Here is a 26,926-nt window from a genome sequence, read left to right on the forward strand (position 1 = left end):
TAATTTTAAAAAGTTCAAATGGTAAATCTGATCAAATAATTAATGATGACTTTTTATATTAACACACTTCATGTATTTAATTGGTCTACTTTAATGTCAACTAATTTTAATAAAATTTTTACAATGGCTTGTCTTCCAAAAGTCCAAGGTTAAAGGCTAGTATTTTAGCTATCAAAATATTTTCGGGGGAAAAGGCAAACAAGCATACATTAATCGCTCAAATTTTGTTACAAACTATCTTTACAAATATTAAATGGACCATTCATATATTGATGTACCGATGACCTATAAAGTAGTTTGATTAAAAAAAGAAATCGAATGAGTATGATTCGCTAAATAAAATTGACGATACGTTTCGCTTAAGTTCTTCACATGTTTATCCGATCCAATTTGATTGGAGGCGCTGTCTCGAAAAACGAGGGGTCTGAGAATGTGGGACTCTAAGTGGGGGACGGTAGATGCAGGCTTTGAGACTCACAACAAGTGCAGCTTACATCACTTCAGAGTTCCTACTAGCGGTGCGAATGCAACCAGGAAACCATGCCAAGGGGAACCATTAGTTCTCGGGGAACCACCCTGGTGGCTAGTTCCCAGAACTAAGTTTCTAGAACTACCCGGTGCGAATAGTTATTGTAAGAGTGGAAATTAACACGTTATAAAAAAAGCAGATAAATAATAATAAAAAACATATATTGTTTTTATATGTAGGTCCATTAGTGCAGTGCGCCCCCTTGACTGTTACATTGATGGATTGTTTTTGCCTTTTGTGCCTGTAGGAGAAGTATGCACTGCATGTGTATTCTGTAAATGGCTCTCTCTTAGCATCTGAGACCTTGGATGAGAAGATTTCAGCTTTGCACCTGGTACCTGACTACCTCATCGTGGGCACACAACAGGGGAACCTTCACATTCGAGACTTGTACAGGTAAACACACCTCTAACAGTTATCGTTCAAAAGTTTGGGGTCTGTGTTTATTTTTTAATAGAAATGAATGCTTTTATTCAGCTAGGACACATTCAATTGACCAAATGTTATTGTAAAGATAACATTGTTACATGTTACATTGTTACATATTCTTTTACATTGTTACAAATCAATTTGTTTCAAATAAATAGTGTTCTTTTGAACTTTTTATTCATCAAAGAATCCTGAAAGTCACTGTTTCCACGTGATATTAAGAGGTTTTCAACAATAAATGTTTCTTGAGCAGTTCAGAGGTGCCATCACAGGACTACATTTATGTCTAACAACCCTAGTGTTACGATTTTTCCACCTCTGCCTCATTTTGAGCCACGAAAAACCCTGACATTGGTCCATAGTGTAGCAAGGTAGTTTTCAGAATTTTTTTTTTTTAAGCATTTAATAATTAGGCCTACATACATTTTAGGGGACCCCCCAAGAGTCCTAAGTCATTTCGAACCGTGAAAAAAATCCTACTGAGCCCAAACTTTTGACGGTAGTGTAGGCGTACAGCTGCCCAGCTTAGCACAACATGTTTGATCAAACATTTATTTATCTTTATTGTTGAAGAATTCTTAAATCCTTTGTGTCATCACATTAAATCTTCAGCAGCTGGGTCCATGTTTACTTCTCATTCCCAAGTCTCTCTTTCTGTGTGTAGCTTAAATCTGGCTGTGGCGCCCTTGGCCCTGAAGGTCCCTGTGCGCTGTGTGTCTGTCACGAAAGAGAGCAGTCATATCCTGGTGGGCCTAGAGGATGGCAAACTCATAGTGGTTGGAGCAGGAAAGCCAGAAGAGGTGAGTGAGTTTGAGAGGGTCTGTGTGTGGAAAGGTTTTTAGGCCATTAAGTTTTTACTGTCTGAAATAGAATGCATGCTACTCATTAAAGGAGTGACCAATGAAACTGTCACCTATATTCTGTCAGATTATAGTGTTAGTACATCAGCATAATGTACAGTTTACTATTACACTACAATTCAAATGTTTGCAGCTGGTATTATTTTTTTAAATGTTTCGTGCTCTTATGTGCAAAAAGCCTGCGTTGATTTGATTAAAACAGTAATACTGTGACATTGTTATCATTTAAACTAACTGGTTTCTATTTAAATGTATTTTAAAATTTATTCCTGTAATGGCAAAGTTAAATTTTCAGCATCATTACTTCAGTGCTCAGTGTCACATGATCCTTTCTGAAATCATTCTAATATGCTGATTTGCTGCTCAAGAAACATTTCCTGTTATTATCAATGGTTGTATTATTAATGAATAATATTTATTTATATATTTAATTATATTTATATTATATATAATTATATATAATTATATTATGTATTTAATTTATTTATATTTAATATTCAGTGTTTGCTAAAATGAATATTTTAAAAATATTTGTGTGGAAACAGTAATACATTTTTTCAGCATTATTTCATGAATAGAAAGGTCAAAAGAACAGCTTTTTTTAATTTATTTTAAATAACTAATTTTTTTTATCCATTTAATACGTTCTTGCTAAATAAAAGTATTCATTTCTTAAAAGAAAAAGAATCTTATGGACCCAAAGCGGTAGTGAACATTTTAAGTGTAAAAGTTTGTAAACTTTTGTAAATATAAAGTAAAAATTGTGTAAACCGTGTAAAACAAATAATATTTTGATTACAATTAGTTTTTATGGTGTACAAGAAAAAATTATTCGAAATGACGTCCCTAAAATGTAATATTATAAATTATTAGCTCATGTTAGTTCATAATATATGCACTGGTAAAATGAATCAGCAGAAGAATATTTCAACCTAATTGTCTTAATTCAGGTGCGATCAGGACAGTTTTCCCGGCGACTGTGGGGCTCCACACGCAGAATCTCCCAGGTGTCCTCAGGAGAGACCGAATACAACCCTGTTGAACCTCCTGGTAAATGAGCTCCTCGTGCCTTCGGCGAACCCTTTGCCTCCACCGTTCTCGCAGCACTCCAATCAGAGATTGGGAAGAAGAGAGCATAATGGGAACATCCAAAACATGCACTTTTTTTATGAAAAGGGAACATTCTTGTTGACAATGCAATGATTTATACTGCTTTTAACATTCCAAAGATTTTTGATCAGGCGAATCAGGCGGTGAACTTTTTGAGCGTTGGCGGCTGAGACTGAACTTTAACTTTTTAAAAAGCAGTATGTTCTGTCCTGTGAATCACAGACTGGTCTGGAGACCGAGGCACTGTGGCTCAGCGTCTCTGTCACTGAGTGACAAACCGTAATCACCTGAGCCGTATCTTCCTATGCTGATTTTTGCTTCTGCTTTGCTGATCACGGTCAGCACAGCAGCACTGGTACTCTATCTGACACTTGAAAAGCTTCGTATATTGAGCAATGTGTAATCTATGAATCAATCCAGATTTTTCCATGGGACAGGCACCAACAGAGATATTTTAGCTCTGTGTTTATATGTGTTTATAGGTGTGGGTGTTTGTATTACTTGCAGATACTTTGTATAATGCAATAATTATGTGACGCCTAAATTGGAACAAGATCATTTCACTCTTGTCCGACGATGTGTGACGATTTGAGCCCTATTGACACTTGATTCAGTACCACCAGTGCCTTAAAACAGGTAAACAATATAAATCTTCATAATTATGATTGATTGTGAAATTATATGTATTTAAAGGGATAGCTCACTCGAAAATTTAAATTTGTCATCACTGAGTCTCCCTCATGTCATTCCAGCCCTGTATGACTTTATTTCTCCTGCAGAACACAAAAGATATATAAATATATATATATATATTAGTGCTGTCAGTTGTTTAAAAAAAAATAATCAAAGTAATTAATCTAAAATTCAAACATTTTTCTGTAAGTTATCATGATTAATCGATTTTTTTTTTGTTTTGGGGGGCGGGGGGGGGGGGGGGGTAAAATTAGTAATTATAGCGATTCAACATCACAGTATAATTCAAAGCTATCTTTTAATCATTTAATAGGCTTAAAAAACGTACTTTTAATATTTTCATAAACACATTTTAATAAATGTCACATGTCGCCACACACAGAAACAAGTTTTTAGTTATTTATTAAAATACGAGGTTACATAATCCAAAAACAAGTTTGGCACCAGCATTTTACATACCAGTCATAATTCTTGATTACAATTTCTAACACAAACCGTTTTCCTGACGACTAAAAAGTCACAAAAAAATAAATAAAAGACAAGTAAAGAGTCAGTAGAGAAATTAGAACAAATAAACAAATTACATATATTGAAGAATCGTCTTTTGTACCAATTAAAGTCAATGGGGTCCAAAACAACATTGTATGGTCAAAAAAAGATTTACGAACAACATGATGGTGAGTAAATGATCACATGGTTTTAATTTAGGGGTGAACTATCACTTTATTTCATTGGGTCCTGCTGATAAAAATGATGATATTCTCCATAATCACACTGGGTAAAATCTTTCATATGTTATGTGTTATAAAAAAAGAAAGTGCCTTCCTGTCAGCGCACTGAGGGATTCACACAGCCATCACAAATATCCTCTTAAATGTCAGAGTGCACTTGTTTGTTCTTTCACTGTAGGGTAGCGTTTTCTAAAAATGGCCATAAATTGCACTTGATATGAAAAGCTTTTGGTTTCTTTTCATATTTACGATATGGTTTCAGAGCATCCTTGGATGCCGCTTAAATTCAAATGTTATCCACTTTTGAACTTCGCAAAGTGCCTCAACTGTGTTCTTCACTGTAATTATTAAACTATTTGTAATATGTGAAACATATGCCAGCTAGTCTTAATTGGCCTGTGAATGTGTCTGTTGGCTGGGGCCACAATTCTGTCTATGTTACCATTGGAATTCTTTTGTCTAGATGTTTTGGGGTTGTTTTTTCTCTTGACGCACTGAATACTTTGAAGGCTGTGCTGTATGAGTGGTGTCTGCGAGACACATGGGTATTCGGACACATCTTGCTGGCTTCTCTGGGATGGTTGCGTTCAGTCTTTTGCTCTGTACTGTATAGCAAAGTCAGCAGAGACAAAGGGACGCACCGAGCACAACGGCTAGCAGTTATACACACTGTTTAAAGGGTTTTTTTTTTTCAGATATTTACTCACATTTGTATTGTTCTAAACTCATATGAATTTCTTTCTTCAGTGGAATAAAATGTAGTGATTGCTCTTTTAGAACGACTGAGTTTTTCAAGCTTTAAATAGAACATAAAAGCACCAGAAAAGTTGTCCATACAACTTGCACACTATACAATATGTGTTGTGTTAACAACAAACTAATATGTAAGGTGTTAATAGCTGAAAATCTTTGCCTCTGGTGAGCTGTTAACTGCTGTGAGCCGTTAACACATGAGTGAGTTTGATTTACGTACCAGTCTTTCAGGCTTTGTAAACTGGATCGTTCACTGAAAAGTTTAAAGGGGTGGTAAAATGCCATTTTCAAGATGTAAAATAAATGTCTAATGTCCGCAGAGTGTGTGTGTGAAGTTTTAGCAAAAAATACCCCACAGATATTTTTATATAGCATGTTACAGTTGTCACTGTTTGAGGGTTTGCAAAAACGCACCGTTTTGTGCCTGGCCCTTTAAATGCAAATGAGCTGCTGCAGAGGGCGGGGTTTCAAGAGCTTGTGTGAGCAGAGAATGTCTAATTGAAGATAATTGGCACTGGTTGGTTACTTCCGGGTTCTGGACTGGCTGCAGTAACACGTCTCTGTCCATGCGGGGGCGCTCGCGGTCGAGTGCAGAATGAATGGGAGTCAATGGGGGTTCACCCCCATAAAACCACTTTTCTCAGGATGTAATTTTTTGTCGAGTAATTTGAAAGTTGCATTCAAGGGCTAAGATAATACACTCAGCTGAAAATTGCATTTTTAAGTTCACTTATCTGTTCTAAAAATCCGTTCAAAAATGTGATGACGTCACACAATAGCAGAATGCTAGCGTGTTCCGGCCAACAACGGCCTAACCTGTAAGAAATCAAAAGGACATAAGTACTCGTTCATTCGACTTTTGGCCTATAATCTATATTGAACTTGCGGAATCAACAATAAAATACAGTATATGTTAATTTAACGACAAGCAGGTGAAAGAGACACTTTTAGCCGTTTAGCCCCATAGACTCCCATTCATTCTGCTCTCGCCCGCGATAACATCCAGTGGAATTCTACTGGAACTACAACCAAGATGATACACAATGGGGCTAATAGGAAGTGCCAAGGCTCTCCGTTAGACGGGCTCTGGTGTGAGTTAGCAGCAAGGTGGTAATCCATCGACCAGAAGTTGAAGCCTTGCGGGAGCTGCCATCTTGTAGCAGAACTTCACTTGTGTTAGCATTTCCATTGACTCCCATTCATTTTGGCGTTACTTTGACAGTGAATAACTTTACATCTGAGGTGTTTGACGACCCCATTTGTCCTTTATTTATTTTTAAAGAAACACGACAATGTATAAAATGCTCCATTACCTTGTAACTTATATGTTATGGCCCCGTAGAAGCAGTTTTAGTGAAAGTAGGCTAACGATTGCGTCCCAAGCGACTCTCTGTCGCACAGTAGAGAGATTACCGTATGGACAGGTGGAGAAGCTCGCGGGCAATCGGGGAAACGTGGAGGAAAAATGACAAAATAATTAATCAGAATACCTAGCAAAAGTTTCTCCTGCTCCTAGCTCATGGACAGCTACTCACACTCGCCGCCTCTGCAAGTTTCAGAAGGGAATGATTCAGATTTCTCATGCCACAGCCACTAGAAGACAAACGGTTTGCTCACGTCACATCTACGTCGTCAAGCTCTGTTTGAGTCTGCGCGTCACAGACGGAAGTGCTAAAAAATCGCCAAAAACGGGCTTCACTTGTCTCAATGGAGTTCCAATGAGATGACTCTGTCCACTTCTTATACTGTATGGTTAGCAGATGTGACTTCCTCACACGCAGAAAATAACAGAAACTGTTCTCTCTGTAATGTTAAAACAGATTCAGTCAAAGATGGAGAGGCTCAGGAAGAAGTGGCAACATGTAGAATGCAACAGAACGTCTCTGAATGGATAGTTGATGGATTTATGTTGCTGATGTGGAGTTAACTATCTTCAATTAGGATATTCTGTCATGTAATCTATAAATCGCTCATATAGGAACTGTTGAGTGACTTTCTATTGCATGTGAAAAGCTATACAACAACTTTTCCTCTTCTCTACATGGACTGCGTGTTCCCGGGGGCGGGGTTAATGTACATTTAGGGTTGGTGATGTTACTAACCCGAGAGGAAGCTCGTGTAGTCACTACCAGCTGTTTGTTGTAGTCCTTTTCTTTAGAAGCAAATATCTTCCTTTGCTTTGTAACTTTGATAATGTTGTTTATGCTCAAACAGCAACATTTCACACTAACTTCATCTTCACACTAACTGAAATCATACTTTACCACCCCTTTAAACTCAAAAGAACAATTTGTTCATGTTACACTCAAAAGCATTGATGGTTTCATGAAGAATCTTTAACATCCATGGACCTTTCAATTCCAAGTAGGTTCTTGATGTTTAAAATGTTCTTTGCTAGAAAAAAAAAATGTTAGTTTGACACTCAAATTAAACGGTTCTTTGGGAAACAAAAAATATTTCTCAATGGCATTGCTGTGAAAATCCCCTTTTGCAGCTTTTAACATGAAGAGTGTAATTAGGATGAATTAAAATTCCACATTCAAAGCGACTATAATTTTTTATATGGCTTTTTTATGCTTCAGCCAACATTCATTATAACTGCATGAACGACTAGTAGTGAGTGACTAGAGCGACTTTTCAAAATCCTCTTTTTGTGTTTGACTAAAGAAAGAAAGTCATACAGGTTTGGAACTTCATAAGAGTGAATAAATGATTGCAACATAAATGAAACAGATTTTCATTTTCTTTCAGTGAATTGTTCCTTAAATACAATATATCACTATCATTCAGTTTAAACACTGCCACTGAAACGTTTACTATAAGATTGTGTAACTTAAGGGAGTTTTTTTTTTTTTAAGGGACGTGCATTATTTTTCTATATGAGAAACTGAAGCCATAAGAGTTTAAGTCCCATTTTTATGAAATCACTCCATGATTCTTTTTATGTATAGACTGTGATGTTGTCAAACTGGTTGAATTACATTCAAGCTTCATGTCTGTTCGAACAAATGATGGCTTCAAAAGAGACCATTCTCTGTTGAACACATGCCCATTTCTGCTTGAGTGAGTGATGTGTATTAGGGTTTGGGAATTCGTTTTTATGGTTATATTTTCTGTTTTCATTTTAATTTCCATTTAGTCTTTTGTCTTTTTAATAATTATTACTTTATTTTCATTTCAATTCAAATTAATGTTTATTTCGAGTATTTTTAATGCTTTTAGTTTTAGTTAACTATAAGAATGCAAACAATCTAATGTGATTTATTTTAATTTACTTCATAATAATAAAAAACATTTTACTTCATAAAAAGGAAATATAACTATTTTTTTCTCCTCAGTTTGACTCCTTTAAGATCTTAAAAAAGGTTATTTTCTTTTCTCAAATCAAGTCTCAGTTTGTCCTTTTACCTTTTAATCCCTCCTCCTGTCCTGACGTGTTAAACCCTATTAGAGTTGAAGAGGTCACAGTTACACCACATTTATCTGAGCCGGGAATCCTTTGATCTCTCAATGGGCCGAGCATCCTGTTGGCTGACCCATAAACACCCCAAGGGGTACGTTTGAGTGGACGGCAGGGGAGGAGGGGGGTAAGACTCTGGCATGGAGGGATGGAATGCGCCTCTTCCAGTCACTACATGCAGCGGGACAGAGAGGAGATGGGATGTGCTGGTTATGGTGGCAATTCTGCTCTGATGTGGGTGGAAAACAATGGGAGGAGGGCTTGACACCTTGCTCATAGTAGAACCAGGCATATCCCCTCCACCCCCAGAACAAGAGGTGGGGGAAGGGGTGTAGGTTAAAACGTCTTGACAATCACTTGTTGTCTGGGTAGTTCCTGAACCACAACAACCTGCAAACAACCACAAAGCCTCCCACCCCCTTATACTGTTTTTTGCGTTGTCAGGCCATGATCATCTTCCATCTTTTTGAAGTATTATTATTTCTTTGCTCTGATCTGCAAATTGACACTCTGGTAACAGGCTGCCAAAGTCTTCGCATCTTTGGAGAATTTATAGTCTTGGAATTTACAGTTCTCTGCTTCTCCGCGTCTGTTGACCATTATCCAGAGTCTAAAAACAAGTTAATGACTCAGGACTAACTGACATGGGTGTTGGCCCGATAGCTCTAAATATAACTATAATAATAACTATTAGCGCCCACACTGAGGACCATAACATTGTGTTTATTTTAAGCATGCTCTGCAGTTATGATGCCACATGTTTTTATCATTCATCAGCCAAAACAAATCGTTCTGAAAGCGATTGATTCCAACAATAGCATTCCTCTGTACCGTTATCTTACTCTTAAAGGGTCAGAGGTCACTCTTCTACCAAAACTAGACTCATGGATGACTGTTACTGGTCTGGAAGCCAGTGATTATAGTATAAAGTTATAAATATGGACATTTTCTTACAAAAACACATCGATTTGCTTCAAAAGGCCTTTATTAACACCCTGGAGCTGTATGGAGTACTTTTTTGGGCTTCAAAATAAGGTACCATTCACTCCCATTATAAAGCGTGGACTGGATGAGCCAGGATATTTTTAATATAATTCTGATTGTGATTGGCTGAAAGAAGAAAGTCATATCCATCTGGCTTGAGGGTGAGTACATTTTGGGATCATTTTGGGGTGAACTAACCCTTTAAGTATGCAATTTTTGGGTTGGTTTTTTTGTGATAAATTTGAACATCTGAACTGTTTACGTTTTGTCAGTCAATCATTGAGCGATTTCTAGGCATATTACCATGGTAGCCTAACCATATTTAATAATCTGATTTCTTCCTTATTTTTCAGAAGCTGGATCCAAAATTGCATACTAAGTAGCTACTACATTTGATGAGGAGTGTACTCAAAACATATGTTGTATAGTGTGATTGTGTGTAGTCTAAATGCAATCCCGACGTACTATATTCTCCATGTTGCCATTGACACATGACTTGCTTCACTGTCATGGGATATAGTTTCCATGGGTGCATCTCAATCAGCTCCCTAGTTCAATAGTCAGGGCACTGATCAGACAATCTGTCATTTTAAGAGCTGTCTCAATCGCAAAATCGTTCCAGTGCACTGAAACCTTTGCTCCATAAAAAGTCCCACAATGCACCGTGAAAACCAGCGAGCATTAATGGTCGGATGTTCTCTAACTGGAAATTCTGAAGAGTGAAACATAAATCGTGTGAGCCAACACTACACATAACTTTATTTCGCCATAATACATCGCTAGACAGTTAGCCTAGTGAATATAGTTAACATTTATAGCTGAAATGTTGTATGTGGAAATGTAACAATCAACGTATCATAATGTACTTTTAAATAAACAATTGATGTCAGCAAGATTTCTGTGCGGCTATTGTTCATAAATACCAGTAAAAAGTTGTACATTGAAGACGTTGAGCCCTCACTGTCCCAATGTGTAGTGAATGAGTCAGAGTCCTTACCACCAGTGCCCAAATTCGTGTAGCCTACACAATATACTGATTAACAACCTAGGGAGCTGATTGAGACGCAGCCTATCAGAATCTCTCTGGAAGCAGTAGGTCCTCCGAGTAGGTACTGTGTAGGCCTACTTACTGTCATATTCTGACAATGGGATAATCTTTTATTTGGACACCAAGTAATTGTAAAATGGGACCTCTGCAGTGAAGCTGTGACTTTGTTGTGCAAAATCACCCTTTTATGTTAAAACATACCTATATGAATATATGACAAAGAATATTCCAGTTAGCCTAGTAATTTATTTATTTTTTTTATGGGAAGTGACATGGTAATTTTTTATAGGCCTATTTGAGGGTTAATATCTAAATCTTAAAATTGACGTTATTTGTGACAAATTGTCGGGATAGAAAAAAAACAAGAATGATAATTCTCTGCAAACTGACGGGGCATCTTCAAAAAACATTTCGGACGTTAGTTCCCCAGTTCAGTCATTAAGACCTACCAGGAACGAAAGGAAAAGGCGAAACGAATAGGTGAAGAAATAACTGAACAGTGAACACCATTTCTTCTTTAGGCTACTTTACCCCCGCTTCAACTTGGTCATTCTTTGAAGCGCTTGATCATTGTATGCGAGGGAAGTCTCCATTTGTTGCTCTCTGAAGTCTCGAGACCCCATACTGAGTTTTACGGCGTTACTTAAAACCCCCTCAGACCTGAAAAGTCTGTTCTGTTGTTGTGTCTCTTTTTATCTCAAAGTCTTAACTGAAGCCTTCTTCTACTGAATAAAATGGGGGTTATCTGTGCAGGTACTTGTCCGTTCAGAATTTCAAAGTTGACAGTTAAGACAGAAAATATTAACACATTTTTTTAAAATACAAAAACAATATTTCAAAATATTTGTGCAACATCTCTGTGACCATATAAATGAGCACTATATGAGACAGAAGAAGAGTTTGAACCTGATCAACTTTTCTCCATCACGCGCCAGTCTGTCCAATCACAGAGAGCGCGTGCGTGTGAGGCTCTCTGTGCGCGCGTATATGGGGGTTTTATGTTCACCCCTTCAGTAAAAGCTATTTAGTCAACAGCTGACCGCGACCATAGCAGCAGTCGCGTGAAGGATCGGCGCTAACAAGCAGATTTGACTGCGGAGACAAAAGAAAGATGATGTTGTGAACTTTTAAAGCTTCCTACGAGGATTATCCGTATACTGTTACAGCGCTGTTCATTGGAAGTCTCGAAGAAAAAAAGACGGTTCATATGGAAGAGAGTACCAGATACTTTCAACAGCTGCTCTAACGTTATATGTCTTATGTTTATACTTTGTCGTTATGAACATTAGTGTGTTTTGAGCACAAGAGACTCGTTGCATTATTTATTTCCCAAACACTGAGGGAAAGTCCTGAAGATGATGAAGGAAGCGATGGCAGCACTTCAACTCTGTGTGTTTATTTTGGCCGTAAAGGTGAGTTATTCTGCACTATTTAAGACTTGAAAACTTGTAACTTTTTATTTAATTTCTGATGCATGGCTCTAAATAGTTTTTACTTTTCATATTTTCTTTTCTTTCTTTTTTTTCAATTATGGGAGCCCGGGGAGGGTAGGCTAACACTGTTTGCTATTATGTCTGTATTTAACGTTAACTGTTAACATGTTGTTGCGCGCCATCTAAAACTTGTTTTAGTATGCCCTTGTTTTTAAGCTACACGTTAAAGTAGTTTATAAATCTTATGGGCTAAAAATCGTATCCCTAAACTGTGTCAATTAATGTGAAGTACAAAAAGTGCCTGTTGTTACAACCTCTAAGTAACCCGGTTACGTTGTAACATCAAATTAAGGCTACTTGTTCAAACTAGCTCATTTCTTTGTTAACTTAATTTAAACAGAGGGGGAAAAAATCTAATTTAAAATAAATTCTGAAACAAATAGGAATAAAACTTTTTTTAATTGGAGCTAACAACAATTAAAAACGTATATTGACTGACTTTTCTGAACTTCAGAAAGTGTTACACATTAAACAAGAGAAACTGATTCAGATGACACTTTATTTAGTATTCATTAACATTTTCACAAGTCAGACATCCAATTTTACTTTTTTTTTTTTTTAGATCAAACTAGCAGGTTAAGAAAGCAAAAGACAGGAAAGCAACACCCCGTGTCTCTCTGGGACCTGAATAGCATAACTTTATTGTTTTTCTTTCACACATAGTGCAATATCCTGCAGTTGTTCTCAGTGGGTATAAAATGTTGAATATTTACCATCCAACTGGTAAGTTTTCCAAATGATAAATTATGTTCAAAGAAATACGCTGTGCAGATGTCAAAGCAGAGACAAATGGCCCTGTGATTTATCCCCTTTATCCGAACACCAAAATAAAAAAACTGCTGTTTCACTCTAAATTAAAACCGTTATCACATTACGCCTGATTCATTTGGGCTGACGTATTCAAAACCCAAACGATGAATGTTTTTTTGCTTGATGATTTTGCATCCTTTTCAGGTCAGTGGTAGTTAATGCATTAAATGCTTCTGGCCTGATCCAGATCCATGTCGTCTCCTGGTGTGTTCAAACATTCTGTGGAGGAGCCAGGGACAGGATCCCCCCATTGGTTGATAGGCAACCACAGCTTAAGATCTGCAGGGGCCCGGGATATCCGGAGCATTGTAATTATCATCATTTTCTCTCGGTCTGTGGAGAACGAGGGGGTATAAATCGCAGCTCAGTAATTTGACTTTCCATTTAGCCACATCACTTTACTTATTTCGGTGGGGGCCAGAATTGAGGTTTCCTCTTGAACTCACAAACTTTTTTTTTCTCTTGTTCCCTGCTCGTTTTGATAGAGAAATCTTTGTCAACTTCTTTACTTTTTGTCAAACTGACACTTTTGTAAATGATGTTGAAGTTGTGCAGACCCGAGGCTGTGTTTAGCCTGTTGTGAAATGGATCTTCTGCTACTGTTGGCTGCGGGAGATAAGATAGCGGTCAGTCTCAGTGGATGTCTGTGGTTGTATGTTTGGCCGGAAGGAGTGAGGGGTCAATCCCTGTTGCCTTTAGGGGCTCATAGCTCCTTTCATGTTCTCATAATTCAGACGGCTCTTTCCAAACTTGCTAATGGCAGCACAATGTGCTTATATATTATATCATAACAGCACTGGATTTAAAGGCATAGTCAACCCAAACAGATATTACTTACTTCACCTTCAAGTCATTCCAAATCAGTATGACTTTCTTTGTTCTGGAAAGAAGATATTTTAGAAAAACGTTGGTGTGGTTTCAATGAAAGTTAATGGGGTACGATGTTGTGTTTTTGACTCCACTGACTTTCATTGAATGGACAAGAATAGTTCTTTAAAACATCTTCTTTTTGTGTCCCACAGGTCATACAGGTTTAGAAGGACTATTAAATGTAATTGAATTAAAATGTTTGGGTGGACTACTATCCCTTTACAAAATACCCCATCATTCAGTGTGTGTGTGGCATTATGAACTTAAGTGTGGCATCCAGACTGACATTGACTCTTAGAAGAGGGAATGAAATGTTTGGGTAGATCAAAGATGTTTTGTGTGAAGTTGTTTCATTCGTATGCATTATCTCTCTGCATTGTGGAATCAGCACTGATGTGTCTGTATTCATGCCCACCCCCGTTCCCGATCCTCAGAGCACTACATTCCTGCTCTGCCCAAATGTTTATAGGTGTAGTGATATATCATTAGTCCCCACTTTGTACATTCTATTTAGTTAGACTTAAGCACAAATTATATGGTGAGATATTGTCATCATTGAGGATCGTAAGTTCCCCTCAGATTACTTTGTTTGGTTAGTATTACACACCACATTAGGAAAACTGTACATTCCAATGGTACTGCAAAGAAATCTCTAACTTTCCAAAAATAATGTATAGCCTAGGACCCCTCCCCCAAACGATTTTTCCAATTAGTTTTAATTCAAACAGAACCTGTCAAAGTTTAGGAAACGTGTATATATATATATATATATATATATATATATATATATATATATGTGTGTGTGTGTGTGTGTGTGTGTGTGTGTGTGTGTGTGTGTGTGTATAGACCATTTCACAACAAACAACACTGGTCCAGAAGCACTTCCTGTTTCAGTTTTTTAACACTACACTAAAAAAGCTGGGATAAAATACAACCAACAGAACATTTAAAACTCAATCAAAAAGTTAAACAAACATCTTTAAGATGTTTTCTTTACATGTGAAATAAAGAAAACAGTTACAAACTGAAACAGGAAGTGCTTCTGGACCAGTGTTGTTTACATCTTGTGAAATGGTCTATGTGTGTGTGTGTGTGTTTTTGAAAGAAGTCTCTTAGTCTTAGTTTCATAATGCCAAGGCTTCATTTGTTCATTCAAAAATACAGTAAAAACATCAATAATATTGTGAAATATTATTACAAATTAAAATAACTGTTTTCTTGTTGAATATATTTTCAAAGTAATTTATTCCTGTGACACGTTTAACAATACTGTATTTTTAAAGAAATAAATGTTGCCTTGGTGAGCATAAGAGACATCTTTTAAAAACAACAGTTTCCCAACTTTGGACAGGTACTATAGTTACTGTTCAAAAGTTTTGGGTTTGTAAGATTTTTCAATAATTCAGTCTCTTATGATTGTCAAGACTTTTTTGTTTGATATTTAAAAATTCTGAAATATTATTACAATTCAAATTAAATCTTTTAATTGAATATACACTACCGTTCAAATTGTTTTTTAAAGAAGTCTCTTATGCTTACCATGGCTGGATTTGATTAAAAAAAAAAAAATTATTAAATATTATTAAATATTATGACAAAAATGAATGTATTTTAAAACTGAGATGCAAAGCTTCAAAAAATCCAGATTTTTTTTTACATAACTATTTTCAACATTATAATTAGAGCCTGACCGATAAAGGATTTTGAAGGCCAATACCGATCGGATTTTTAAAATCCGATATTCCGATATATCGGCCGATATTTTATTTATTTATTTGAAACTGGACATGATGATCACAAATTTTGTCAAGCTTATTTGAGTTAAGAGAACTGATGGGGATGTTCTTTTATTGTTATTCAAGCAATGTATGTATCGTGACCAACTCAACGTGTTGCCAACAGGAACGGTGTAGAGTGCCCTCTGGTGGAAGAACTATACAACTCCAACACTCATGACATGGTTCATGCAGGTTTCGTCCCTTTTTAATTTAGTTTTGAAATATTCATTTATCGGCCATTTTAACTGCCGATACCGATAGTTTGGAAAATGCCTAATATCGGCCGATAATATCGGTCTGGCTCTAATTATAATAATAAAAAATGTTTTTCGAGCAGCAAAGCAGCGTATTTGAATGATTTCTGAAGGATCATGCGACACTGAAGTCTGAAGTAATGATACTGAAAATGTATCAGGATTAAATTACGTTTTATATATTCAAATTGAAAACTGTTCTTTTAAATTGTAATAGTTAACAATATTACTGGGGTGTTTAGTATTTTTAATCAAATAAAGGCAGCCTTGGTGAGCATAAGAGACAACTTTTAAAAAGATCGTACCGATCCCACACTTTTGAATGGCAATATATATATATATATATTAACATGTCATTTATTCCTGAGACGGCAAAGCTGAATTTTTTAGCATCATTACTCCAGTCCTCAGTGCCACATGATCCTTCATAAATCATCCTAATACACTGATTTGCTGCTCAAGAAACATTTCTGATTATTATCAATGTTGTTTGGCGGCGTAATATTGTTGTGGAAACTGATTCTTTCATGAATAGGATCAAAATGGCTGAATAAAAGTAATAATTTCTTTTTAAAAAAAACCCCACTAGAATCTTACTGACCCCAAACCTTTGAACGGAATATATATTTTATTTATTGACTTTATTTATTTATTACTTCAAATACCATGGACATCGAGGAGGCATTTCCGTAATATCAAAATGTGTGGTTCGACAATATGGGGTTTTGGTTAATCGCTACTCAGCTTTACATCTTTTTAAACTCTGCAAAGATCCTGGAGTTTCAACAATAGTCAAGTGTGACTGAAATGCGGAATAAAGGTGCTCTTTTTACTCCCAAAGTGAAGGTTGTTGCCCTGTGGGCTGCTGTGGACAAATGTGTATTAGTGTTTGAATGAGATTATAAGCTTGTGCGCTCGTTCAACAGGTTTACACACGCTCTCTTGTCCCAACAGAGATCAGAGAGAAGAAGAGCGAGACATCAGAGAGGCTGTGTGGGTTTTTGCTTTCCCTCTTTGGAGGCGCTTTACATGTTAGGCATCTGTTGGCTCTTGCCAGAACCCCAGGGGGCAGTTGGGAAGCAGAGGGGGTGTGTGAGGGGTAATTTTCCTAAACATATGCATGTTTAAGATGCCGCAGAACTGACCTCCGCTATCACACCTGCAGAGGTGCGGGAAGCATCAAAGTGTTTTCTCTTACCCAAACAGACGCACTCACACACATCACACCCTCCCCTGAGGTCTCGAGCTGCACCGCTGTCCTCGCCGCTGATGCCTCTGTTTGAACTGGGTGCAAACACACAATGCTCCATTCCCATGAACGAGGAGTCTTTTTAAACATCCCCTATTCGCGCTTCTTCCTGCCTCATCCTTAATAACATATTTTATAGCCTAGTTGTTTGATAGGGTGTGTTGTTACACTCAGTCACTAGTATTTACACCAGGGGCGGCTCGCCCATAGAGGGCGCTGGGGCGCCGCCCTCCCTCCGACCTGTCTGTCTGTTTTTTTAATATATATTATAATTTATCATTTTGAAAAATAATCTGTGTTAATTATATGCTAATAATGGTTTTACTTTGAAAAGTGTTTTGAACTCACCAGAATGATATTTGCATTCACTTTCGTTACTTTTATCATGTTGGTGTAGTAGTATAGCCAATAGGCTGTCTTCTCAGGGCGCCAGTTCGCTCAGCCCCACAGTGCTGGAATTTAAGCCAATGGTTCCCCGGTTGCTATGCAAAAAAGTTTATATTTCGCCAATCAGCGTCGTCAAGTTTTATGGTTTGGGGGCGCTGAAAATATCGCCCACAGTATCAGATTAGGGGAGTGCACCGTGCACGCGCACCACGGGACATTTTTTTACCTCAGATGAGAGCAGAATGGCAGCGCCAGTGACGTCGAGTGGAAATAATGTAAAGTTAGTCGTGGGAATTGACCTGTCTGTCTCTGTCACTCACTCACTCACACACACATAAACACTGTTTCACACACATTTGATATTAAAATACTTATAGGAATATTAATACCTGTGTGTTTGCTTTGTTTTTTGATGTTTTTAAGTTCTGAGCTAGATTACTGTGTTTCATACTAGCTAAAATCAACTTTCTTCTCATACTTGGGTGTTACCCTCAAGAATGTTGTCCCACCCTCTCTTTCAGAGCCTTTTCTCTCTCTCTTTCTCTAGTATCAACACATTGTTATCCATTATCCAATTGTCAATTTGTCAAAAATATGTAGTCTACAGCTGGGGATTGATTAAACTAGATTGTTGTATTACCTATTATTTTTTGTATTACCTATATTATAATTTATCAATATTATGCGTTTGCACTTTTTCTGTCAGCACACAGAGCATAATAAACATGCAACTTGTTCATTATCATTAACTGTAAAACTGTTATTATTATTATTCTATTATTTGACCATTGGTATTGACTGGTTTAAGTTATTTTATTGGTATAGGTAAGGGACCCCCAGACCCCCCTCTTATTCAGCCTACCCTCCAATATTTTTCACCAGCCGCCACTGATTTACACCCAAATTGGAGTGGTAAAGTGAAGTCACACAGACTCCTTAAAGGATTAGTTAACTTCAGAATTAAAATTTCCTGATATTTTCTGACACTTTGTCTGATTTCTGATACTTGATCTTCCAAAAAGATGGAAATGGATAAGTACTCTGAATGTTCCGATCCAATCTGACTTGCTGCCTGAATCATACACTGTTCCTTTGTTGGGCAGAGGAGAACTGAGTCTGTTTTTTCCCAAGGTTTTTTTTTTCCTCCATTCTGTCACCTGATGGAGTTTTGGTTCCTTTACTGTTGCCTTGGCTTTTGGCTTGCTTAGTTGGTGGACATTTAATATTCAACAACATTATTGATCTGCCTTAGTCAAGGTGGACAGTGACTCTGTTTTCTTCTAGAAACAAACTTGTTGTATTATTTTCATGCTATGACTGTGAAGCTGCTTTGATACAGTCTGTATTGTAAAAAGGTGTACCTTTATATAAATAAAGGTGACTTGATCATTTAGTCACCCCCACGTCATCCAAGATGTTCATGTCTTTCTTTCTTCAGTCAAAATGAAATTTTTTGAGGAAAACATTCCAGGATTTTTCTCCATATAGTGGACTTTAATGGTTATCAATGGTTAGAAGGTCCAAATTGCAGTTTCATTGCAGCTTTAAAGGACTATCCCAGCCGGGGAATAAGGGTCTTATCTAACGATCAGTCGATGACAATTAGCCGGGGACTGCAGCTGGAAATTAGCCGTAGAGGCTAAAGCTGCTCTTGTTATCAAAAGGGACAATCCACGTCATTATAAACTAAACTACTGTTCTAATATCTAAAATGCCAAAATTGTGTGTGTATATGTTTGTATTAGAAAACATAGCGCACCTTTCACATGTTCACATGAACTTCACTTTATAATCTTTTTTTTACCTATAATCTTTATAATCACCATTTATATTGTTTTTACAGTTTTGTATTTATTCCACACATTCTTTGAACATAATTGTCTGGTTGAAGATCAGTATATCTTCTTGTTTCTGCTCTGGAGACCTCCTCTGTAGAGAGACTGAGATAGTTCCAAAAAATAACTGTGTCCTAGGGTTGTCTAATGTCACTGAAAGCAAAATAATGCTATCATTCTTGAATTTGACATGTACTTGTGTGTTTTGCAGGTGGCTTTTGGCAAGGTCTGTATCAGTGAGCAGTTCACAAAAACAGGCGAATGTTGCAGTATGTGTCCTGCGGGCTCTGGCTTGGCAACCAACTGCGGCCAGGAAGACACCAAGTGTAAGCCGTGTAAAGATGGTGAGTGTTTTGAATAAATGCCTAAATGTGAGTATTGTTTTTTTTTTTTTTTTTTTTGGTTTTTTTTGCTTCATCTTGGGTCTGACAGAGAGTAACAATAGCATGTAGTACAGTGTAAGTAGTATAGATACCTATACCCTTGTGATGTAACAGTATTATTGTTGTTTTTTTTTCATATTCTTGATAAAAATCACTTAAAATCTCTCCCAGGTGTGTCGTTCTCGGACTCTGAGAGTCTTTCAGCCTGTCGACTGTGCGCCCGTTGCCCTTCTGGCATTCCTGAACTGGCCCGCTGCACGCCCACTCAGGATACCCAGTGTGACTGCGGTGAGGGTTTCTTCCTGTGGCGGGATGGTAACAGCACAAACTCGCTGTGCGCGCCCTGCAGCATGTGTGTGCATGGAAGTGGAGTGGCTCGGAAATGTGGTCCGCTGGGAAATACCGTTTGTGAGCGGTGTAAACCAGGGACTTACTCAAGGGAGAGGAGCGCCTGGAAACCCTGCGTGCCATGTTCTCGCTGTAGTGACGAAGAGGTGGAGATCAGATCCTGCCAGCCGGATTCTGACACTGTCTGTATGGGTGAGTGTTTTGTTCATTAAATTCTAGTTTTCCCCAAATCATGCAGCCCTTAAAACAGGGTGATTCAACCGTCCTGATATAATAATGAAGCCTTATTAAAAGGATGAAAACATAACCTTAAGTAATTTCCCTTTTTATATTTTATCATTTCTTAGGTAAAAAACTGTGAAACTGTCGTTAAAATATTATAAATATTTAAAAAAACATTTTTTGTAAACTGAGTCATGTCATATGATCAAAATACATAAAAGAAAATATATACTGTATATATCATAGAGCCTGCCCCTACAGACAATATCATATTAGCAAAAATGTAGATTATTTGACATTTTTATAACATGGCAAGGTAAGTTTATATATATATATATATATATATATATATATACATGGTATAAACCCATAATAACATGATGATATTTATAAATATAGAATTTATGATATTTTAATCAAAATATACAGTTTAGTTTGAAACAAATATAATATTGTATAAAAAAATTTTTTTACATTTTTTTTTAAATAATGATTAATGTGTGCACTCCCATGTATTCATTGTGTAAAAATACAACTTAGTATTTGACCCACCTGTTAGTAAACATGATTGTCAATCCAAAATACTGACTGTGTAAACGTAACCCGATATGCATGTGTGTCTTGGATGAAGTTTGTGCCAAGCTATATATAAAAACATTTATGCATGTGTGTGTGAGAGAGTGTATGGTTAGATTGTTAACATGTGGCTGACACCTGTGTTCAGTCAGAGACAAGCTTTTGAGAAAATTCAGCTTTCACTTTGACTTCAGATGTTCTGCTCATTCTTCAATGAGCTAAGCAACAATCCAGTCATGATCAGATTAAGAAGATAAACACGTCACATAGATTTTGTTTGACCAAATATTAAATTGTTTCGCATTTATTTATTTTTTTATAAACTGTTATTTAAAAAGTGGCATGTCCGCATTGGATTGCATGTTAAACTGTGGCCTGAGGTGTGTTAAATCGGTTTGGTGGTTAACCAGCTGGCTATTGGGTCGCATCCCACGCTGCTCTCTGTTCTCTGCAGGGTGGAGTGACCAGTTAGACCACTTGACCTGCTGAGGTCAGGGCAGCCACACAGAGCGTTTGATCCGCACAGGCAGCCTGTGGGGTGTGTGTGTGTGAGAGTGAGTGGACAGAAGAATGCATGCATCTGTGTGATAGTGTGTGGGGTGGCCTCGCCTGCACGATCTATTTCAGGATGCAGGACGGGAGACATGAATCCTCCTGACCATTCCACACTTTTCAACATTTCGATCTGGCATTTAGTCTGTCAGCTGTGCCTGCACACACTGATGATGTGTTAATCACTCACAGCAGATGTGTGTCAGATGTGAGTTTCACGTGAAGGCTAAAATGAGCATCTGCATTTTTTTACCATCTAGGCGATTGAATGCTCTAGGCCAGGGTGTAGGCCTAATTGAGAGCTTCAAATCTAACTATTGTGAGTCTGTGTTTCACTTGATTTATGAAGACCGCACAACTACTCATTTAGTTCAACTACCAGAGGAGTATGTATGAATTCATTTTTCAGATTATATCTATTCAGTATAGAATTTTGTCGAGGATTTCTGAAAAGCCTCGTCTCTTTCTCGTGAAGCCAATCTCGTGTCTCGTCTTGTGAGATAAGTGTCTCATCACACCCCTAATATAATATAGCCTATGTGTTTAAAAGTTTGGGGTCGGTAAGCTGTTTTGGAAAAAAGTCTCTTAGCTCATCAAGGCTGCTTTTTTAAATACAGTAATATAGTAAAACAGTGAAATATTATTGCGATTTAAAATAATATTTATTTATAAATATATTTTAAATGTAATTTATTTATCTAATGGCTGGATTTTCAGCATCATTACTTCAGTCTTTAGTGTCATGATCCTTCAGAAATCATTCTAATATGTTGATTTGCGGCTCAAGAAACATTTTTTATTATTAAAGGTGCTATATGTATTTTTTAGCGGCCTCTATCGGTGATGTTTCAGATTGCAACCAATTTTTACAAGAGCGCTGTGCTCTTGCGCGTGCTCGAACAAAAGACCGAGCACTCATGGTACCGGCCACACTGAGACTTTCAACACACCAGAGAAAGCATCACACAACATGCTGGAAACTCATGTAAACTCCCACTGCAACGTTACAATAATAGGCTACTTTTATTTGCTTGACGTTGAACTATGCCACTCCATGCTCGTACCATGATAACGTTACATTTGTGGTGTTATCTAGCATTAGGTATTTCACTAACTATTCGTGTATCTTTCACAATCACCAATGTCAACATAGGCGAATGTATATGATAACGAAAACGGTTAGTGAACTAGACTGAACAATTTCAGTGTAACAGTAAGATCGTAGGAAGTAACATTAGTGAAACTGAACGCGCCTGTAAATGTGTATTAGAAACAATATGATAGTAGTGGGATGAGTGACGTGTTATTAGACTCCATGTTGTTAGCTGCAGTGCCGTCGCATAGACTGTATATAAAAAGAGGCTCGGGAGCGCGCATGCACGTCACATCCGATAGATTTCGCAGAACATCCGACCCGGAGACTTCACATAGAAATAGGAATACTGGCCTTCAGAGGTAATAGCAAAACCCGACAAGTAGATCATTGTAATGTGTGATTACAACCCCTTCACACACATGCAATAAAAAAAGGATTCATTTTAGAAGAAAAGTTACATTTAGCACTTTTAATGTTGAAAACAGTTGTGCTGCTTAATATATATTTATTTGGAAACTGTGAAACTGTTTTTTTTTCCAGATTTTATTTTAAATTTTATCAATTTATGCATCCTTATAGAAAAAAATTGTTTATTTCTTTTTTTTAAATCTTTTGAACGGTAGTATATATAAAATTTACCGGTATTTCAATATCTCATTTGTATATGAAGAGTTCAGATGCAAAAGCCTCTAAATGCCATTTGAAATTTTCTTCTTTAATGATGATTTTTATCAAGCTTGTATATTTAAGTTCAGTAATTTCACTTAAATGGCAATGATAATTACCTATTAATTGTTATTTAAGTGAAATTACTGAACTTAAATATACAAGCTTGATAAAAATCATCATTAAAGAAGAAAATTTCAAATGGCATTTAGAGGCTTTTGCATCTGAACTCTTCATATATAAAGCCAGTTCAAAATGATTTATTGTGTTACATTTCTTTTTGCAGTAAAAGACCTCAGCATCCTGTCCCGGCCATCTGGTTCTGATGTGCCGCGGGAATTCCCCCGATGGCCGACTCTGAATGATGAAACCGAGAACAGGAGCAGCCCAGCACCAGGGTCCGGATCCCCTCGACTCACACCACAGGATCAAGGGGGCAACAACAACATCCTGGTCTACGTGTCTGTACTGGCCGCAGTGGTGCTCGGCCTCCTGCTCTACGTTGCCTACAAATGGTGAGGTCATACAGCGGTTTCAAGAAGAAAAACTATGCTTTACCAGATGATTTACTTACAAATTCATTCTACTTGTATATGTAAGATATAGAATACCATAATGTGTCTGTTGAGTGAAATATTATTCTTGTAGGTTTTACTGTATATAATAAGTGTGTGATTTGGGGTGTGTGTTCAGCTGGAAGTCATGTCAGCAGAAGCAGGCTCTGGTGAAAGCACGGGTTGGCGAGTTGAATAATGCCGGCGAAGGAGAGAAGTTACACAGCGACAGTGGCGTGTTCCTGGACTGTCAAAGCCTTCAGGAAAGCCAGCCCAGCAAAGGTATGAGAGAACCGCTTAAACACAGAGACATTGTCTAGGGCTGAGAATCCATACAGGTCTCCTGATTTGACTTGATTCTAGAAATAAAGACCGCAAACTCAAAACTATTTATTTTTAAGAACTGACTCGTCATTCGTTCTATTCATTTGTTGTTTTGAACGTCTAATAAGAATTATTTGTACTATTTATTCGTCTCTTTTTACTATTCATTAAAACAACCAACTTATACGAGTCCTTTGTACTATTCAATTATCTTTTTGAACTGTTCATTAAAGGAATAAGCTCCTAAGAGTCATTTGTTATATTCATTTGTCTTTGTGAGCCGTTAAAGTAACTGACTCGTAAGAGTTATTTGTTCTAATTATTTGTCTATTTGAACTGTTCATTAAAATAACTTTCATTTCTTCTATTTATTCATTTTATTATTAAAAGATCCAACTTATAAGACTCATTTCTTTTTGGGAATCATAAGACTTCAATGGTTGTGCGGTACGTTTTTTTTCTTTTTCTTTTAATAACAGGTTCATAAGACTTGTTCATATAAATAAATCACAAACATTGCACAATTTGTTTTTGATTCACTAAAAAGAATTGGTTCAAAAGAGTCATTTGTTGGACAGTTCGATTACACTGGTCATGGTGAATGTTTGTTTTAACATTTATTTGCATGTATTGTCACTCTTAGGCCCCGTTTACCGCTGGTATTAAGATGCGTTTTGGTCAAACGGATCACAAGTAGAAAAAGTGTCTGCTAAATGGCTGATTAGTAATTATCTGATGGCTTTCTCATGCTCTCGGCAGGCAGCAAACGGGACAGCAAACAGGACACGCGGCTTTATGTGAACCTGCCTCCCCACAGGCAGGAGGAGGTAGAGGGGCTTCTCGCAGAGGGGGGCAGTCGGAGCTGGAGGCAGCTGGCCGCCACGCTGGGTTACGAACAGGACCGCGTGGACGTCTTTGGACGGGGCCAGGACCCCATCCACACCCTCTTAACTGATTGGGCCCAACAGGAAGGGTCAACGTTGGGCCTGCTCTGCTCCGCTCTGGCTCGCATCGAGCGGCCGGACATCATCACCGCCCTCACCGCCACCTCTCAAGGAGTGTCAGTAGTCTGAATACTTGAATATGTTGCTTACGCCTTCGTGAAAGTGAAAGAGACACTAAAATAATAGAGGAAGAGCAAATGCCTTGCAGCGTGCACTAAGACTTTGAAGAGCAGGATTGGACATAATAAACATAACGTTTCACTTATGAATTTTGTTTCAACAGCTTGAGATGTTCCGCCACCTCAAAAGATTTTCTGCTCGAGACAGATGTTTCCTCCAGGATTCATGGGCAGTTTTAAGCTTAATAAGATCTTCTTTGTAGTGTCAAAACAAACTCTGTTTTCTCCGAGACATATTCGTGCTGAACAATTTCATTGTCAGTGTTTTTGGGTGGTTTTGGTTTCAGCTGTGGTTGGTATCAAAGAACACGGACATTTCTGAACATTTCTGCGGCCTCATGAATGGCAGTTTTCCATTTTTGTGGAATGGCATCATAGTAACAAAGAGAGCATCATGCTTGCGATTCAATCGTGCTTTTATATTTCAGTGCTTCTGTCATTCGAACAACGATCAACACCGAAGTATTCAGCTTGTATACTGTGGTTTGTCAAGGCCAATGTTACACTGTTTAGGTGTTTAATGGTTTCCAAAGAGGAAAACCACTAAATGGGCTGCACAAGGGAGTTTTATATTCGAAAATGTGTATATATACAGTAGGGTTGGGTATCGAGAATCGAGTATCGATTGGAACCGGGACTAACTTTTCGTTTTTCCCGGAGTCGTTCAAAAGTTAAAATTTCAATTCCTAGTTTCGATATTCATAGTCCGCTGAGCGGAAGAAGAAACTGCTGAACAACACCAGCGAAAAAGCATCTACCGGAAGTGTTGGCATAACCGCGCGAGTCAAACATGAGTAGCTTACGTCGGCGGTCCAAAGTGTGGCTTCACTTTTCTAAAAATTAACGAAATCTCGGCAAAATGCAAAATTTGTGACAAGTATTTGTGACAGAAGGAGTATTTCCTTCAGAAAGACCGTTGGTTAGCAAGGTTAGCTAAACTTTTTTGACCCTGCCTCTTAAAAGAATCGAAATCGAGAATCGTTAGGAACCGGAATCGAAACAAGGAATCGGAATCAGAATCGTTCAAATTCAAACGATACCCAACCCTAATATACAGTCAAGTTGCCTTAGCGAATGATCCTCTTTGATTTAGACAAAAGATGTCTCATTCACAATGTGCTTGGTTTGCACTTTAATCAACAATGCAACCTAAAAGCAAAGTTATGTTTTGTGTTTTATGTGAGAGAAAAACTCTGGTGCCTTTGACTTTTAACGCTCAGGTTTGTGCTTTGTTGGTTTTCTCTACCATGTATGTATTTTAGGGTCATTTCTGTGTGTTAGTGCTGAGACTTGATGGTTTCCGCGCTGAGAGGCTTTTTCATATTAATAACATCCATGTTATGTATCTATCGCGTATGTTTGTCCTTTTTTAATAATGAAATATTGATGTTTAGAGGTATCTTTGTATTTTTAAAGAAAATAAATAATACATTGTGTGAGCAAAGAAGTAGTATTGTATGACACTAATGATGTATATTGGTGTAGTGTTGCAGTGAAAACATGAACCTGGAATTATAGAAAATATATTTTTCTGCACCATTAACCCAAACAGTCAAATCTGGAGCCGCCAGGTCTGATTATCCTCTTGTTGATTTAATCGTAATACTACACACATCTCTTTGCCCTTCCTGTACATTTAAGCAACATGCTCTGAATAATAGTATTTCACTTTAAAACCATAGCAGAAGGTGAAGCTGTTTAGTTTTTTTTTTTTTTTTTTTTTAGTTAATTGCTCGAATTGGCAAAAGAGAGAGCTGCGTGTTATGTAAATCTTTTTGACAGCCAAAAGTTTGTTGTGTTAATGCCAAC

At 37.4% G+C, this 26,926-nt stretch overlaps 2 protein-coding genes across 4 annotated transcripts in view; both read left to right on the forward strand.

The window, feature by feature from the left end:
• Positions 1-5,131, forward strand: part of nbeal2 (neurobeachin-like 2) — a 77,284-nt gene extending 72,153 nt beyond the window's left edge. For all 3 annotated transcript variants that reach the window (XM_089117562.1, XM_089117561.1, XM_089117563.1), the window contains 3 exons: positions 777-925; positions 1,623-1,758; positions 2,769-5,131. In XM_089117562.1, coding sequence (XP_088973688.1) covers positions 777-925; positions 1,623-1,758; positions 2,769-2,876 — 393 coding nt within the window. In that variant the 3' untranslated portion in view covers positions 2,877-5,131. The remainder of the gene's footprint in view (positions 1-776; positions 926-1,622; positions 1,759-2,768) is intronic.
• A 6,452-nt stretch (positions 5,132-11,583) lies between these two features.
• On the forward strand, positions 11,584-26,564 carry nradd (neurotrophin receptor associated death domain). The gene is made up of 6 exons (XM_039674628.2): positions 11,584-12,009; positions 19,485-19,617; positions 19,828-20,196; positions 23,403-23,631; positions 23,810-23,952; positions 24,754-26,564. Exons 1-6 carry the CDS (start codon positions 11,953-11,955, stop codon positions 25,065-25,067), a joined length of 1,245 nt encoding a protein of 414 aa, XP_039530562.2. The 5' UTR covers positions 11,584-11,952; the 3' UTR covers positions 25,068-26,564.
• Positions 26,565-26,926: the final 362 nt, after the last annotated feature.

This window comes from Pimephales promelas, chromosome 12, assembly GCF_988280905.1.
Source record: "Pimephales promelas chromosome 12, fPimPro1.hap1.1, whole genome shotgun sequence".
In the NCBI taxonomy this organism is placed as follows: domain Eukaryota; kingdom Metazoa; phylum Chordata; class Actinopteri; order Cypriniformes; family Leuciscidae; genus Pimephales; species Pimephales promelas.